Source organism: Phoenix dactylifera, chromosome 1 (genome assembly GCF_051530095.1).
Source record: "Phoenix dactylifera cultivar Ajwa chromosome 1, Ajwa_hap1_PhDact_Kaust_v1.1, whole genome shotgun sequence".
Taxonomy (NCBI): domain Eukaryota; kingdom Viridiplantae; phylum Streptophyta; class Magnoliopsida; order Arecales; family Arecaceae; genus Phoenix; species Phoenix dactylifera.
In genome coordinates this window covers 53,460,597-53,474,736 of record NC_143190.1, presented here as the reverse complement: position 1 = coordinate 53,474,736, position 14,140 = coordinate 53,460,597, and the positions used below count along the sequence as shown (strand labels likewise).

Below are 14,140 nucleotides of genomic sequence, written 5' to 3'. Positions count from 1 at the left end.
GAGGTGCATCAAAACCATTGTACTGGCCATTTTAACTTGCAGTCATAGTGCACATGTAACGCTTGCATTATTCATGCTATCTTATTAAAACGCTTGGATTTAGGACTTAAAAACATATACCAAAAATTGAATACATGCCAACCATGGAGACTGCATAAATAATAGGGCATTTTGCACCCTGCCCATAAACAGATCAATAACATGTTATGCTCATGAAGGGTTAAGATAAGCCATTGTGTACCTTCCGTTGAAGAAATAAAAGCTGCCCACTGTATTTCACTTAACCTAAAGCCAAAAAAAAGTTAATGCACGAAGCACAATTAGCATTGTTTGAACTTACTGTTTAACAATCGGTTGGAAAACAAATCAGCTAGCAACAAGACAAATGGATACGAGCATAAGCAAAAGGAAAATAATTGATTGGCACAAATTAGTAGAGAAAATAAAAATCATATTTTTACTTGATAATTTTTAAATTTTAAATTATTGCTCAACTTAGCTCAACTAAACTTAATTCCAAACTAGTTGGGGTGAGTTCTTCCTCTCTGTTTGAAAAATGCAACGGTATCAAGTGCTTCACCTGGCTTGATTTTTTTTTTTTTGGTTTGTCTACTTCTACGTCTACGCCTGCAATATCTATAATTCAGCCCACATAAAAGAAATGTACTTGATTTCATTTAATTTTTTTTTTTGACTCAGTTAACCATGCCACATAGATAATTTATTAAGTACCTAGAAAGATACAAGATGGAGATTAGAATTATTACTAGTTAGTACCAGTACATCATAAGTCTCCATCTCTAGTGCGAAGGCTGGTGATAGAGCAGTATATATCATTCCCTAAAATCTCTATAAGGAGCTGATAGCGACCATGCTGGTTGCTGGCGAACGTGTAAGACAAACGAATCTTGACAATTATAAATGTTACCTGATGAAGTATTTTAGTTTGATTTTGTGTGTTGGCTTGGGGCAAACCTTAAGAAGGCCCCCTTTGTTAACTTTTTTTTTTCCTTCTTTTTTTTCCTACTCTACTCTCTGATAAGGATGGAAGTGCTAAAAAAAAAAGAAAAGAAAAAGGAGAAAAACAAGTACCTAAAGGTAGTAAGTGTCGAGCCGAGCAAAGGACAAAAAGAAAATAGAAATAACATCAGATCAGATTATGAGTCAACCAAACCTATTTGTAGCCCTACTTTATTCAAAAGATTGGCCTACAATCTCAATTGAATAACATCAACATCTAAGACAGATTTGGTTGAGAAGAGTTGGATTTTAAAATGAAAATAGAAACGAGTGACTTTCATTTCAACTGTTTCTTTGGAGAGAATTCCAAATCCATTCTGATTTCAAATAGGAACGGAAATGCTTCAAAATCTAATTTTTAATTTTTTTTAATATTTAAATTCTATTTTGATTCTAATTTTGATTTCGGTCACAAGCCAAATATGTCGGAGGATATAGCTCTTCCGTTTTCCATTTCAATTTTTTCCATTTCTGATTTTAGTTGGGAACGGAATGTGCCTCTAGAGTGAAAAATATCAACATCAAGCTTGATAACCGTTTCCTGCTCATTGGCCAACTTGGATTTCCAACACATGCCTTTTTCCTTCACTACTTTTTGCGCTGACATTTATCCGACCCCGACCGGACATCAACATGAATTGTGAGAAATATATGACAGGTTACTGGGATAGGTCTTAATATATATATATATAGCATTAGAGGTACTGACTGAAAGCTGTATTCCTTTTTATAAGTTCCACCCAAATGGCCAACTAAGCTTATTTATGTCGTAATTCCCTCAGCGGCGGGATGGCGTGCAATTAAGGCAGGGTGGTGAATAAGCCGAATGAATGGCGGGTGTCGCTGGCCAGTGGATTTAAAAGATAGTATGATCCACCTCCATTTAGAGGTCACTGGTAACATAAATTTATTCATTAACTTCCATCAAAATATTTATCTTTGTATTGGTATTATGAGGATCCGTACGGACGTACATTTAGTTGGTTACTCGCTGGTCTTTCGTATTTATACGAGATCAAGAAATGCAAATAATACCTTCCAACTAGTCTTTTTGAGTGAGATACTGAGTTGTTACAAAGTCTATGTGGATTATGGGACACTGTAGCACACATCCATTAAGGCTGACCACGGATCAATTGTAGTGTTTGTAATTATATTTGAATAGATTTGAACTCTTAACCTGATAAGAATATCAGGATTTGAACGGAAGAAATATGTGAGGACCCATGCGAGCGTACGTTTAGTCCCACATCAGTTATACGCTGGATAAATTTTTCGTACTTATACGAAATTAAAAAATTTAAATAATATTTTTCGGCTAGTCTTTTTGGATGAGGTGCAGGTTGTTACAATTTATATTTTAAAACTCATAAAAAAGAAAAATATGGCTAGCAAATATTATTTAAACCTTTTTATTCTGCATAAATATTTAAGATCCGGTCATAATAAGTACTGTCCTCTTCCCGGATGCATGGCAGCCAGCAGCCTCGAAGATCAGGATAACCCTATCCCAAATAGGCCACGTGTCGCTCTCTCCTCTCATCTCTACCACCCGAAGAATCCTCCTCCCACATTCTTTGTTTTTTTATGGAAACTTCTCCCACAGTTAAAATCCTACACGCAGAATAAGATAGAGATTCTCGCAAGGCGCGAAGGAGGCAAAGCAATCCGTCACCAGCGATAACTGCAGGAAGGATGGCCTCCTTAATCGCCGTCGCAGCTGTACAGCCGGTCGCCGTTAAGGGCCTCCCCGGGAGCTCCTTGAACGGGACCAAGCTCGCCGTCAGGCCTCCTCGCCGGACTCCGTCGCGTTCTAAACTTCGGTACAGCCTTTTTTTTTTTTTTTGGAACGTTCGTTGATCGTATATAATATAACAATCAGTCGACGGCTCTGAAGTCAACGGAATTAATTTGCTCTCGATAGGTCCGGCAGCGGCGCCGTGGTGGCGAAGTACGGTGAGAAGAGCGTGTACTTCGATCTGGAGGACCTCGGAAACACCACGGGCCAGTGGGATTTGTATGGCTCCGATGCCCCCTCGCCTTACAATCCTCTTCAGGTAACGTAATCTTCAACTTCTCCTGCTTAGAATTGTGAAGCGGTTCTTTGATTTCGCTCTCTCTTTTTTTCAATGTATTAAACAAAAACTGAATCCAAGTACCATCGAACCTTGGTTAAGATGGTATAACACCCATTTACGTGTAAATTTCCAGTTCCACGATCGCTGGACACAATGTTCATTCTGTAATGTATCTCATATCTTAGTTGCTTTTTCTTTTTTTTGGATTAACTGGCTAAAGTTGTTTAGTGCTACAATGTGTCGGAAGGATCCAACTGTTGGAGAGTTTGGACTTGGGCATTTTGAAGATTTATCTACAGAAGAATATAAAACCTTTGAAACACAGGTGGCAGATAAAAATGATAAGATCAGAAATATTTAAAGATTTAACAAAGGATTAATTATTGTAGATGAGAAGTATGTCTTCTATAAGTTTCCACATGAGCTGATAAGATTTGACAAGAACTTAATAATTGATGCATTGCCTAGAGACCAAAATGTCTCACACTTCTTCAACATAAGCACTCGAATTCTTTTAACCAATGAAACACATTAGTTATTTGCAAAAATGTAATATCATGATGCACCTACACCATTATATTTAATTCTAAAGTTAGGATGACTTTATGATCCAAAGATAAAGAATCTTTTGGCCGATGCAAAGTGGGTCATTGCATAAAACTCACAAGGCAAGTCAGCAAATAAGAGGTGCACTGACTTTGAAATATAATCCCATGCAACCCAATTTTAACTTTATAAACTCTTCCTAGACTTTTAAGGATTCTAGAGGAAGAGAGACAGAAATGGCAATGCATAAATAATTCATACATGAGGACTGTTTGTGGTGCTACATGATTAGATATCGCCCGCATAAAATTCATGCTTTATACCACTATGCTTGTACAAATAAGCACATTAGTCTTTCGATTCTTGATCAGATGTAGGGTAAATTATAAGTTCAGAGACATGCATGGAGATGTATGCAACTAGCATTTTCATATGCTTGTGTATGTCTGAATACATTGCTTTGTTGCAATAATTGACACCAACAATATGTACATGGGCATGCAGAGCAAGTTCTTTGAGACATTTGCAGCCCCATTCACCAAGAGGGGTTTGTTGCTGAAGTTCTTGATATTAAGTGGTGGCTCCTTGCTTGCCTACCTAAGCTCGACAGTTTCCGGTGACATACTACCGATCAAGAAGGGCCCTCAACTGCCACCCACCAAAGGGCCACGTGGCAAGATATGATTGGTATCGACCATGAAAGTGTCTCCGTATCTCCTTACATACATCGTCGGTATGTGTCTGTTTGATCAACTTTGTAAGTAAAGCCCGTTTGCCCTTCCATGCTGCTTGTAGCGATAAACTCGATCTCAGATAGTTCTGTTGTGCTAAGTCTTGAGTATTTTAATCAGATCAATCAGCTTCACCAATTATTTCTAGTTCTATGTAGCATGATCATTTGATTGATCTTAAGGTACTCTCGAATGATGACATGAAAATAGTATAAGTGGCTGCAGCAGTTAATTGTAACATGTGGAATAATTAATGTATAACAGACAGGAGAATCATTGAGGAATGTATCTCTTGGAGGTAGGTTAACAACTTTTAGCACCATACTTGAATCTCAATGTACGTTTGAGGGCAGGTCGTCGTAGTTCTCTTCATATTAAACATTATTAAATAGACCAAAAAGTGGATCCTCCAGACATAGCTAACTTACACACCTTTAATGCTCTTATTAAATTTAAAATGAGTTTTCATGCACTCCCTCTTTGAGTAGCTAATAATAAGTATAACTTTATACTTCATATTTCTCAAACAAGATTCATGCAATCAGTACAATTTGTGGAGTTATGATCAGCAAGTGATGATAAGTAGTAACAGGAAAAAGCAGTGCCCAAATATGTCAATCTCAATAGCAAGTAATTTCCTAGCAATAAGGTAAGGCTCAACAAAGGTGACTTAAATCATTTAGACCTCTTATAGGCGTCTCTTCTATTTATAAAAGTCAATTGTCTTTCTCCTGTTCTTTCCCTTTTTCCTGTATTCAGCAAGCCTCAGACAGTTTTCTTCAATAGCTCTTTAAAAATTCATTTCAGAGAGTCAGTAAAGAAAAGTGTAAAAATCTATTATGCAATTTTATTGCTTTATAGACAAAGGAAAAGATATGCACCAAAAAACAGAGGAAAAGAAGATTGAAGCAACTCGTACTCCTTTATTTTCTCTTTCTGATTTTTTTCAGTATGTAATGCAGTCCATATCTGACTGCTCGCTGGTTTCCACACTCTTCCAATGATCTTAGTTTACTCAAGGTTTGTCAAGTTGAGATAGTTCTGTGTAATTTTGACATTACAAGATACATTCAGGAGAAAAGCTTAGGAAATGAAAAGAAGATAGAATTTTCTGAGAGTAGAATTTTATTGATGTAATTAAGAGGCTGCAAGAGAATAGGAGATAATAAATGGAAAAAACAAAGCTAAAACCAACTTCTTCCACAAAATTAGGTGACCCCTGTTACAACCCTCTAATTAGTCTGAAGAACCACCACCTGACTGCTCGCTGTTTTTTCTCCGGAACTAAGAAGAGCCAGCTTCTCAACATCTTCTTAATCTTCCTGATCAACTGAATAATATATAAACTTTTGCTTTTGAAGACTGTTGGGGGAATAAGACTTTTCCCCCCAATGACACGAATGCCCCCGAGAAGCCGCACAATCGCCGACCCTGGACAGCCGAAGTCGGCGTCCGACCTCGGAACGCCCGACCTCAAGACATCCGACCTCGAGACCTCCGACCTAGGAAAATCCTGATGTTCAAAGTCTACCCTTATCAGCCACCTACTACGGCCATGCCCCTCTGAGGTCCGGCCGAGGACCATACTCTGACGCCCCCCCCCCCCCCGCATTTATTGCGCATGGCTACTGTAAACCTCCAGTTCACTCAACAATTAATGCGGATCTCTGGCTTACTCCACAATTAATGCGGATCTCCGGCTTACTCCACAATTAATGCGGATCTCCGGCTTACTCCACAATTAATGCGGATCTCCGGCTTACTCCACATTTAATGCGCATGGCTCCTGTCATCTACGGACTCTCAGCTCTCCACGGCAAGTTAGCCCAGCAGAGTCTAGTCAACCATGATAAGTCTCTGATCTCGGCCATACCTCCGACACCAATGCAATAATTCGTCTGGTAGCGTGTAAGCCCAGGTCGTACGACGACCTCACCGCCGACATCAACGCAATGATTCACCTGATCGTGCGCCGACCTGAACAACATGCCGAGCCGTACTACGGCCTCGCCCCGTTACATCACAGGTAAACCGACCCCCGCCTATAAAATGGAACCTTGGCCCCTCAGGTGGGGGGGTTTTTTGGAAAAATTACGCACCCTACAAACACTGTTCTTCTCCTCCTTACACACTTGGCCCCCCTTCTGACTTGAGCGTCGGAGGGCCGGCGCCGAAAAACCCGGCCACCGGCTTGTCTGCAGGCACCCCAGATGGAGGACACCGCCCACCGACGGATCGCTGCCCCGCCATGAGAACCTGCTGATCCCTCTCTCTGACCACCCCAAATGGAGGACGCCGCCCGCCGACTGGTCGCCGCCCCGCCGTGGTGACCCACTGCTCCCTCTCCCTCGACCGAAGATTGCCCCCGGGTCCAATTTTCAGCAACAGTTGGCGCTAGAGGAAGGGACCGAGTTGCGGCCATGAAACTAAGGAGCAGAGGAGTCTTTAACGCCTCTCAGCATCATGCTCCAAGTCCCAAACGCTCAGTCCAGAATTCACCACCAAGATCTCCGGTAGATCAAGTTCCACAAGTCCAACTCGAGCACTTCGATGCGCTAGTGCAGCAAGTCCAAGCGCTAGCCATTGCAGCCCAAAGCCTGCAACAAGTGGAGGCCCCTCCTATGCCGCCTCCACGGGATCATGTTAAGCAGAGGAAGAAACTTTCTCCCGACTCCCGAGCCATCTCGAATCAGGCATGGCTCCCGCTGCAACGACGTATGTGGGGGCAACCAGTGAGAAGTAGTAGTCTAAGTCTCACGTCAACGAGTTGGGGGGAAAGAGAAATAAAAGCTGAGGTCTGGAGAAGGAGAGTTATGGAGCTTTAAAATGGGATTGTAAGCCTCTGTGACAAAGGGTACAGCCCCATTAAATCCCATTGTCTTTCCAAGTCTTCTGTCTTCCGGCAGCAAGCAAGAAACCAGCATGTACTCCCTCCTCACGGGCGTAAGTCCTTAGGATAGTGCCCGCGACGTTGCTCCCCTTCAGAGCGTCGCCATCACAGAAGCCCCCGCCGAGCTCATACAGGCCAAGCTCATGCAGACCGAGCTCAGAAGACCGAGCTCATGCAGGCTGCTAAGCTCAGAAGGCCGCCGAGCTCATGCAGGCTGCCGAGGTCAGAATGCCGAGCTCAGAAGGCCGCCAAGCACAGAAGGCCAAGCTCAGCAGGCCGTCGAGCTCAGAAGCCCGAGCGCAGAACACCTCCCAGAAAATCGAGCCAAAGAAGGCCGGTGCTGAGCCAAGTCTTGAGGGACTTTGGAGCTCAGGAGCCATCAAAATATCTCCAAAAGGTACAGGACGCCACTTTGGCTTCAAATAATTTCAATATTTTATCTATTTTCAGGTCGGAGAATCCAAAAAACGACCTACGGGTATCTCTATCTCCAACGTCGCCCCGCTCCGAATAAGGGCGCACGATCGCCAACAAATGAAGTCCATCTCCCGTATGTCTCCAAGATGGGATTCCCGACCAAGCTCGGATCCCCCAGTTAAAGGATTAACGTCATGCTACATCAACTATCGAGCTCGGCTCGATCTTCATCGACTAATCGAGCTCGGCTCGATCTCCATCGACTAATCAAGCTCGGCTCGATCTCCATCGACTAATCGAGCTCGGCTCGATCTTCCATCGACTAATCGAGCTCGGCTCGATCTCCATCGACTATCCGAGCTCGGCTCGATCTCCATCGACTATCCGAGCTCGGCTCGATCTCCATCGACTAATCGAGCTCGGCTCGATCTCCATCGACTCATCGAGCTCGGCTCGATCTCCATCGACTATCGAGCTCGGCTCGATTTCGGCTTGATCGCCAACAGACAAGGCCAAAGAAGGCCGCTGAGTCAACCTGGAGCACTTAACTCCAACTGCATGAGAGGTACACCCTACTTGGCACGTACATCTCTATACATATTTGGCTATATTACAGGATGATCGACGACTGGACTACTTCCTTCGTCCGAGCCAAAAAGCAGCTCGAACTCGGAAGTCGGGGGGTAGTGTTGGTGGAAAAATGGACCACCCCACAAATGCAATTATAGCACCCAAATCCGTCAGCAAGATCGAGCTCTTCCGCTCTCGAGCTCATCCAAGTGATCGGGCTCTTCCGCTCTCGAGCTCATTCAAGTGATCGGGCTCTTCCGCTTTCGAGCTCATCCAAGTGATCGGGCTCTTCCGCTCGGGCTCTTCCGCTTTCGAGCTCATCCAAGTGCTCGGGCTCTTCCGCTCTCGAGCTCATCCAAGTGATCGGGCTCTTCCGCCCTCGAGCTCATCCAAGTGATCGGGCTCTTCCGCCCTCGAGCTCATCCAAGTGATCGGGCTCTTCCGCCCTCGAGCTCATCCAAGTGCTCGGGCTCTTCCGCCCTCGAGCTCATCTAAGTGCTCGGGATAGGCCGAGCCGAGCACAGCAGGCCGAGACCAGAAGGCCGAGCACAGAAGGCCGAGCACAGCAGGCCGAGCACAGCAGGCCGAGACCAGAAGGCCGAGCACAGAAGGCCGAGCATAGCAGGCTGAGCACAGAAGGCAGAGCATAGAAGGCCGAGCACAGCAGGCCGAGCACAGAAGGCTAAGACCAGCAGGACGAGACCAGAAGGCTGAGCTGACCTCAGAAGGCCGACCTCGTCGTCTATATGCTGCGGCCATGCCCTGCAGCAGCCTTACCGCACCATGTTTTACTTGCCGGCCACGCCACGACATATTAATCAGGAACCATACTCTGCTACGACTGTCAACGCCTCATCATTCCCAAGAATGTACTGCACTGCGCGCCTCAAGCAAGCTCTGGCTGCACGCCATCTCCTCCCATGATGGGAACGGGCCATCCACGGCAACTCATTACTTCCACGCCCACGTCCAATCGTGACGGTAACCCATTAATTCGCCCAGTCACATCACAGTTCTCCACGGCAAATCAGCACGGCAGTGTTCAATCAGTCGGGACAATTCTCTGACTCCGACGAGGTCTCCCACTACAGCATTAATTCACCTGATCGTGCGGCATGCTCAAACTGTACGACGACCTCGCTCCATCATCTCACAGGTAATCCAGCACCTCTCTATAAAAGGAGAACCACTCCATTTTAGAGGGGGGGGCTGGCTGGTAGGCAGACAAAAAAGACTCTGATTCATACTATTTCCTCCAAGAACACATTGGCCCCCTCTGACTTAGGCATCGGAGGGCCGGCGCCGGAAAGCCCGGCCACCGGCTTCTTGCAGGTTCCCCCGGAAGGAGCCGCACGCCTACGATCCACCGCCCACCGTTCTCGCTCACAGGCTCCCCCGGAGGATGCCGCCAGACGACGAACCGCCGTCCGCCGATTCTCCCACCGGAGCTCCTCCTCCTCGGTTCGCGGCCGCCTCCGGGTCCAATTTCCAGCAACAGTTGGCGCTAGAGGAAGGGACCGAGTAGCGATCATGAAGTTGAGAAGCAAGGGAGCCTCCAACATCTCCCGGCGTCCCCCGCAAAGTCCTGGACGCTCCGTCCAGAATTCTCCAACTCCGGCTGACCCAGTTCCTCAGGTCCAGCCGGAACAGTTCAATGCCTTGGTACAGCAAGTCCAGGCCCTGGCCGCCGCCGTTCAGGGCCTACGACGCGAGGAAGCTTTACCAACGCTCCCCCCGCGGACTCAGGTCCCGCCGGAGTGTCCCCCCAACGGCCCGGTCTTCTCAAGCCAAAATCTGCATGGCTCCTCTAGAGCCAACAACGAAGAACGGACTTCTCCCCGGAGGGAGCCACTGGGGGAAGATTTCGACAGGAGACCCCAACTTTCTGAGGCTGAGTCAGCCCCAGACCACCGCGAACCGGCGCAAATCACGGCAACAATTCCGCGGGCGGAGGAGCTCGACCGAAAGGTTGAGCATCTGGAGCGCCAGATTGCGGCGCTCCACAGCAAGAAGGCGAGGCAAGAGGGAGACTTTGAGTTCACTACCAAGTCCCCCTTCTCCCGCCAGATCGAGGACGAGCCGGTTCCCGCGAGGTTCAAAATGCCTCAGGTGGAGCCCTACAGCGGAATCACCGACCCTCTCGACCACTTGGAGAGCTATCGGGCCCTCATGGCCCTACAAGGATCCTCGGAGGCCATACTTTGTAAGGCCTTCCCAGCAACCCTCCGAGGGACCGCTCGGCTTTGGTTTTCTGGACTGAAGCCGAACACGGTATCCTCTTTTGAGCAACTCGGCAGGCAGTTCGCCACCAATTTTGCTGCCAGCCGGCGCCAACGACGGGCGTCGGATTCCCTCTTGGACATCAAACAGAAGGAGGGGGAATCTCTCAAGGAGTACTTGGACCGCTTCACTGCCGCCACGTGGGAAGTCTACGAGCTGGACCAGTCAATAGCCATGTCGGCTCTGAAGACTGGGGCTCGCTCCTACCGATTCCTCTTCTCCATCGAGAAGAGCTTTCCGGCCGACTTCACCGAGATGCTGGCCCGAGCCCGTAAGTATGCCAAGGCCGAGGAAGCGGTTGCCTCCAGGCGGAGAGCGATTGAGCCCGCCTCAAAGAAGCAGAAAAAGCGCCGCGAGGAACGCGGCCGACAAAGGAGCCGATCGCCCCGCCGAGAGAACAATCTCCCCCGGTTGAGGAGCCCACCACGGCAGCAGGAACGGCCTCAGTGGAGGACCCCTCCTCGACCGAGGTCCCCGCCACGGCCTCGGACGTACCCAGGGAGGTACGAGAACTACATACCTATCAATGCTCCCCGGACCGAGATCCTGATGGAGATCGAGGGTCGGGACTTCTTCCGACCCCCGCCTCCCATGCGAGACACGGGAGTTCCCCGTAATCTCAGGAAGTACTGTCGCTTCCATCGAGACCGTGGGCATGACACGGAGGACTGCTTCCAGCTCTGGGACGAGATAGAAGCACTCATCCGTCGGGGAGTACTCAACCGGTTCGTGAGGAACCGACATGAGGAAAGGAGGCCGGCGGAGAATACCATACCGTCCGAGAATCCGGACGACAACAGACCCATTGCCGGCACCATCAACATGATTGGGAGGGCCTCGGCGGGAACGGCCGCCCAGGGAGCACCCCCGAAGCGCCCACGCACTGATGAAGTCATCTCGTTCTCGGACGAGGACTTAGAAGGGGTCAAGACCCCTCATGATGATGCTGTGGTCATCTCTATGATTGTAAATAGGTTTGATGTAAAGCGTGTCCTAGTTGACAATGGAAGTTCAGCCAACGTTTTGTATTATCATGCCTACCAAAAAATGGGGTTGCCAGAAGGACATCTCCGGAGAATTAATGCCCCACTGGTTGGGTTCACTGGGGATTCAGTCCCAGTTGAAGGTGAGGCTAGCTTCCTTGTCACAGTTGGCCTCGCTCCCCGGGAGAGCACTGTGAGGACGGACTTCCTGGTGGTCCGTCTGCCCTCGGTCTACAACGCCATCCTTGGGCGCCCAGGGCTAAATGCCCTTCGAGCCGTAGTTTCAACCCGCCATCTGCTCATGCGGTTCCCCACCGGCCAAGGAGTAGGCGAGGTCCGTGGAGACCAGCTGGTTGCCAAGCAATGCTACATGGCGGCCCACGGAGTAAAGCAACCAACCGGGGCAACGATTCAGCCAACGGGCCCCTCATTACCCATAGAAACCCTCGATGCGAGGGACACCCCTTGGAAGGAGCAAGTAGAGCCCGGTGAGCTTCTTGTTCAAGTTCCACTACGAGAAAATTTTTCTGAGCTAACTGTGCAGGTCGGCTCCGGCCTTGGCGCCTGCGAGAGGGACCACCTCGTCAGCTTCCTGCGGGACAACGCTGACGTCTTCGCCTGGTCGCCCGCGGACGTGCCAGGAATTGACCCTGAAGTCATGGTCCATCGGCTCCAGGTGAAGCCAACTAGCAGACCTGTGAAGCAGAAGAAAAGGGGCTCCGCCCGAGAACGACAACGGGCTGCGGCCGAGGAGGTGGACAAACTCCTCGGAGCCGGCTTCATCCGGGAGGTCTCCTACCCGGACTGGCTCGCCAACGTAGTCCTCGTAAAAAAGGCCAATGGGAAATGGCGCATGTGCGTGGACTACACCGACCTGAACAAGGCCTGTCCGAAAGACAGCTTCCCCCTCCCGAGCATCGACCAGCTCGTCGACTCCACCTCAGGACACCAACTGCTAACTTTTATGGACGCCTTTTCAGGGTATAATCAAATCCGAATGGCGCCGAAAGACGAGGAAAAGACGGCCTTCATCACCGACAAGGGCACCTACTGCTACAAGGTGATGCCCTTCGGCCTGAAGAATGCTGGAGCCACCTATCAGAGGCTGGTCAGCCAAATTTTCAAAGATCAGATTGGCCGAAATATGGAAGTCTCGTGGACGACATGCTGGTGAAAAGCCGAGCGGTGGAGCACCATGTAGCTGACCTCAACGAGACATTCTCCAAGCTCAGGAGATACCGAATGAAGCTCAACCCGGCGAAGTGCGCGTTCGGAGTCACCTCGGGCAAATTCCTGGGTTTCATAGTCACCCAACGTGGAATTGAAGCCAACCCCGAGAAAATCCAAGCGCTGCAAGAAATGGCGCCTCCGAGAACAGTTAAGGAGGTGCAGCGGCTTGCAGGGCGGGTTGCCGCCTTGGGAAGGTTCGTCTCCCGGTCAGCCGAGCGCTGCCTCCCTTTCTTCAAGAGCCTCAAGCGGCCGAAAGACTTCCGGTGGTCAGAAGAATGCCAGCGAGCCTTTGAAGAGCTCCGGAGCCTTCTGGCCTCTCCCCCGCTGCTCACCAAGCCCTAGAAGGGCGAGGTCCTTTATTTATACCTGGCCGTCTCCCCAGTTGCAGTGAGCTCAGTCCTCATCCGGAAAGAGGACAAGCTCCAAAAGCCGGTCTATTACACCAGCCGGGTTCTCAGGGATGCTGAGACCCGATATTCTAAACTTGAGAAGACCATCTTCGCTCTCATCATCTCGACTCGGAGACTCAGGCCTTACTTCCAAGCCCACACAATAGCTATACTGACCGACCAGCCTATGAAGCAAATATTGCAAAGGTCGGATCGTGCGGGGAGGATCGCCAAATGGGCGGTCGAGCTCGGAGAATTTGACCTCGAATATCGGCCCAGGCCGGCCATCAAAGCTCAGATACTCGCCGACTTCATCGTGGAATGTACCCTGCCGGACGACCCCGAGTTGCCTCCCGTATCCACGGAGGAAGCACCGAGGCCACCATGGGTCCTACACTCGGACGGGTCTTCAACCTCGGGGGGTAGCGGAGCCGGGCTCACCCTCACCAGTCCAGATGGAGTGGTGGCCGAGCAAGCCTTGCACCTCGAATTTCCAGCCTCGAACAACGAGGCTGAATACGAGGCTCTCATCGCCGGGCTCAAGCTGGCGAAAGAACTGAAAGTGGAGGACCTAAAAGCCTTCAGCGACTCCCAGCTGGTAGTGAACCAGATCCAAGGAGACTTTGAAGCTAAAGAGCCATCCATGCAAAAGTATCTCCAAAAGGTGCGGGAACTCACGTCTGCCCTGAACTCCTTCAGTATTCAGTACATTCCCAGAGCGGAAAACCTCAGGGCAGACCAGCTGTCCAAGTTGACAACCTCCCGCATGAGCGAGCTTCCCAAGGGAACAACGCTCGAATATCTTCAGGTCCCCAGCACGGAGGAACCTGAGCCCGCCATGTGCATCGACTCCGAGCCAAGCTGGATCGACGGGTTCGTTTGCTATCTCCAAGACGGGACCCTACCTCATGACGAGACAGAAGCTCGCCGAATCAAGCGCCAAGCCCTCCGGTATGTCTTGTACGAGAATAGACTTTATCGTCGATCATTTACTTCTCCCCTGCTC

The 14,140-nt window shown here is 49.0% G+C and overlaps 1 protein-coding gene across 1 annotated transcript; it reads left to right on the top strand.

Annotated features, from left to right (window-relative positions):
* The first annotated feature begins 2,616 nt into the window (after positions 1 to 2,616).
* LOC103706861 (photosystem I reaction center subunit VI, chloroplastic-like) lies at positions 2,617 to 4,513 on the top strand. Its single transcript, XM_008791116.6, has 3 exons — positions 2,617 to 2,843; positions 2,945 to 3,077; positions 4,149 to 4,513. Exons 1-3 carry the CDS (start codon positions 2,716 to 2,718, stop codon positions 4,326 to 4,328), a joined length of 441 nt encoding a protein of 146 aa, XP_008789338.3. The 5' UTR covers positions 2,617 to 2,715; the 3' UTR covers positions 4,329 to 4,513.
* Positions 4,514 to 14,140: the final 9,627 nt, after the last annotated feature.

What these genes read in the sequence shown, in the direction of transcription:
- LOC103706861 (XM_008791116.6), top strand. Translation starts at nt 2,716, where the DNA reads ATGGCCTCCTTAATCGCCGTCGCAGCTGTACAGCCGGTCGCCGTTAAG. An exon ending in CCGTCGCGTTCTAAACTTCG is followed by an intron (nt 2,844 to 2,944) that starts GTACAGCCTTTT and finishes TGCTCTCGATAG; the next exon opens with GTCCGGCAGCGGCGCCGTGG. An exon ending in CGCCTTACAATCCTCTTCAG is followed by an intron (nt 3,078 to 4,148) that starts GTAACGTAATCT and finishes ATGGGCATGCAG; the next exon opens with AGCAAGTTCTTTGAGACATT.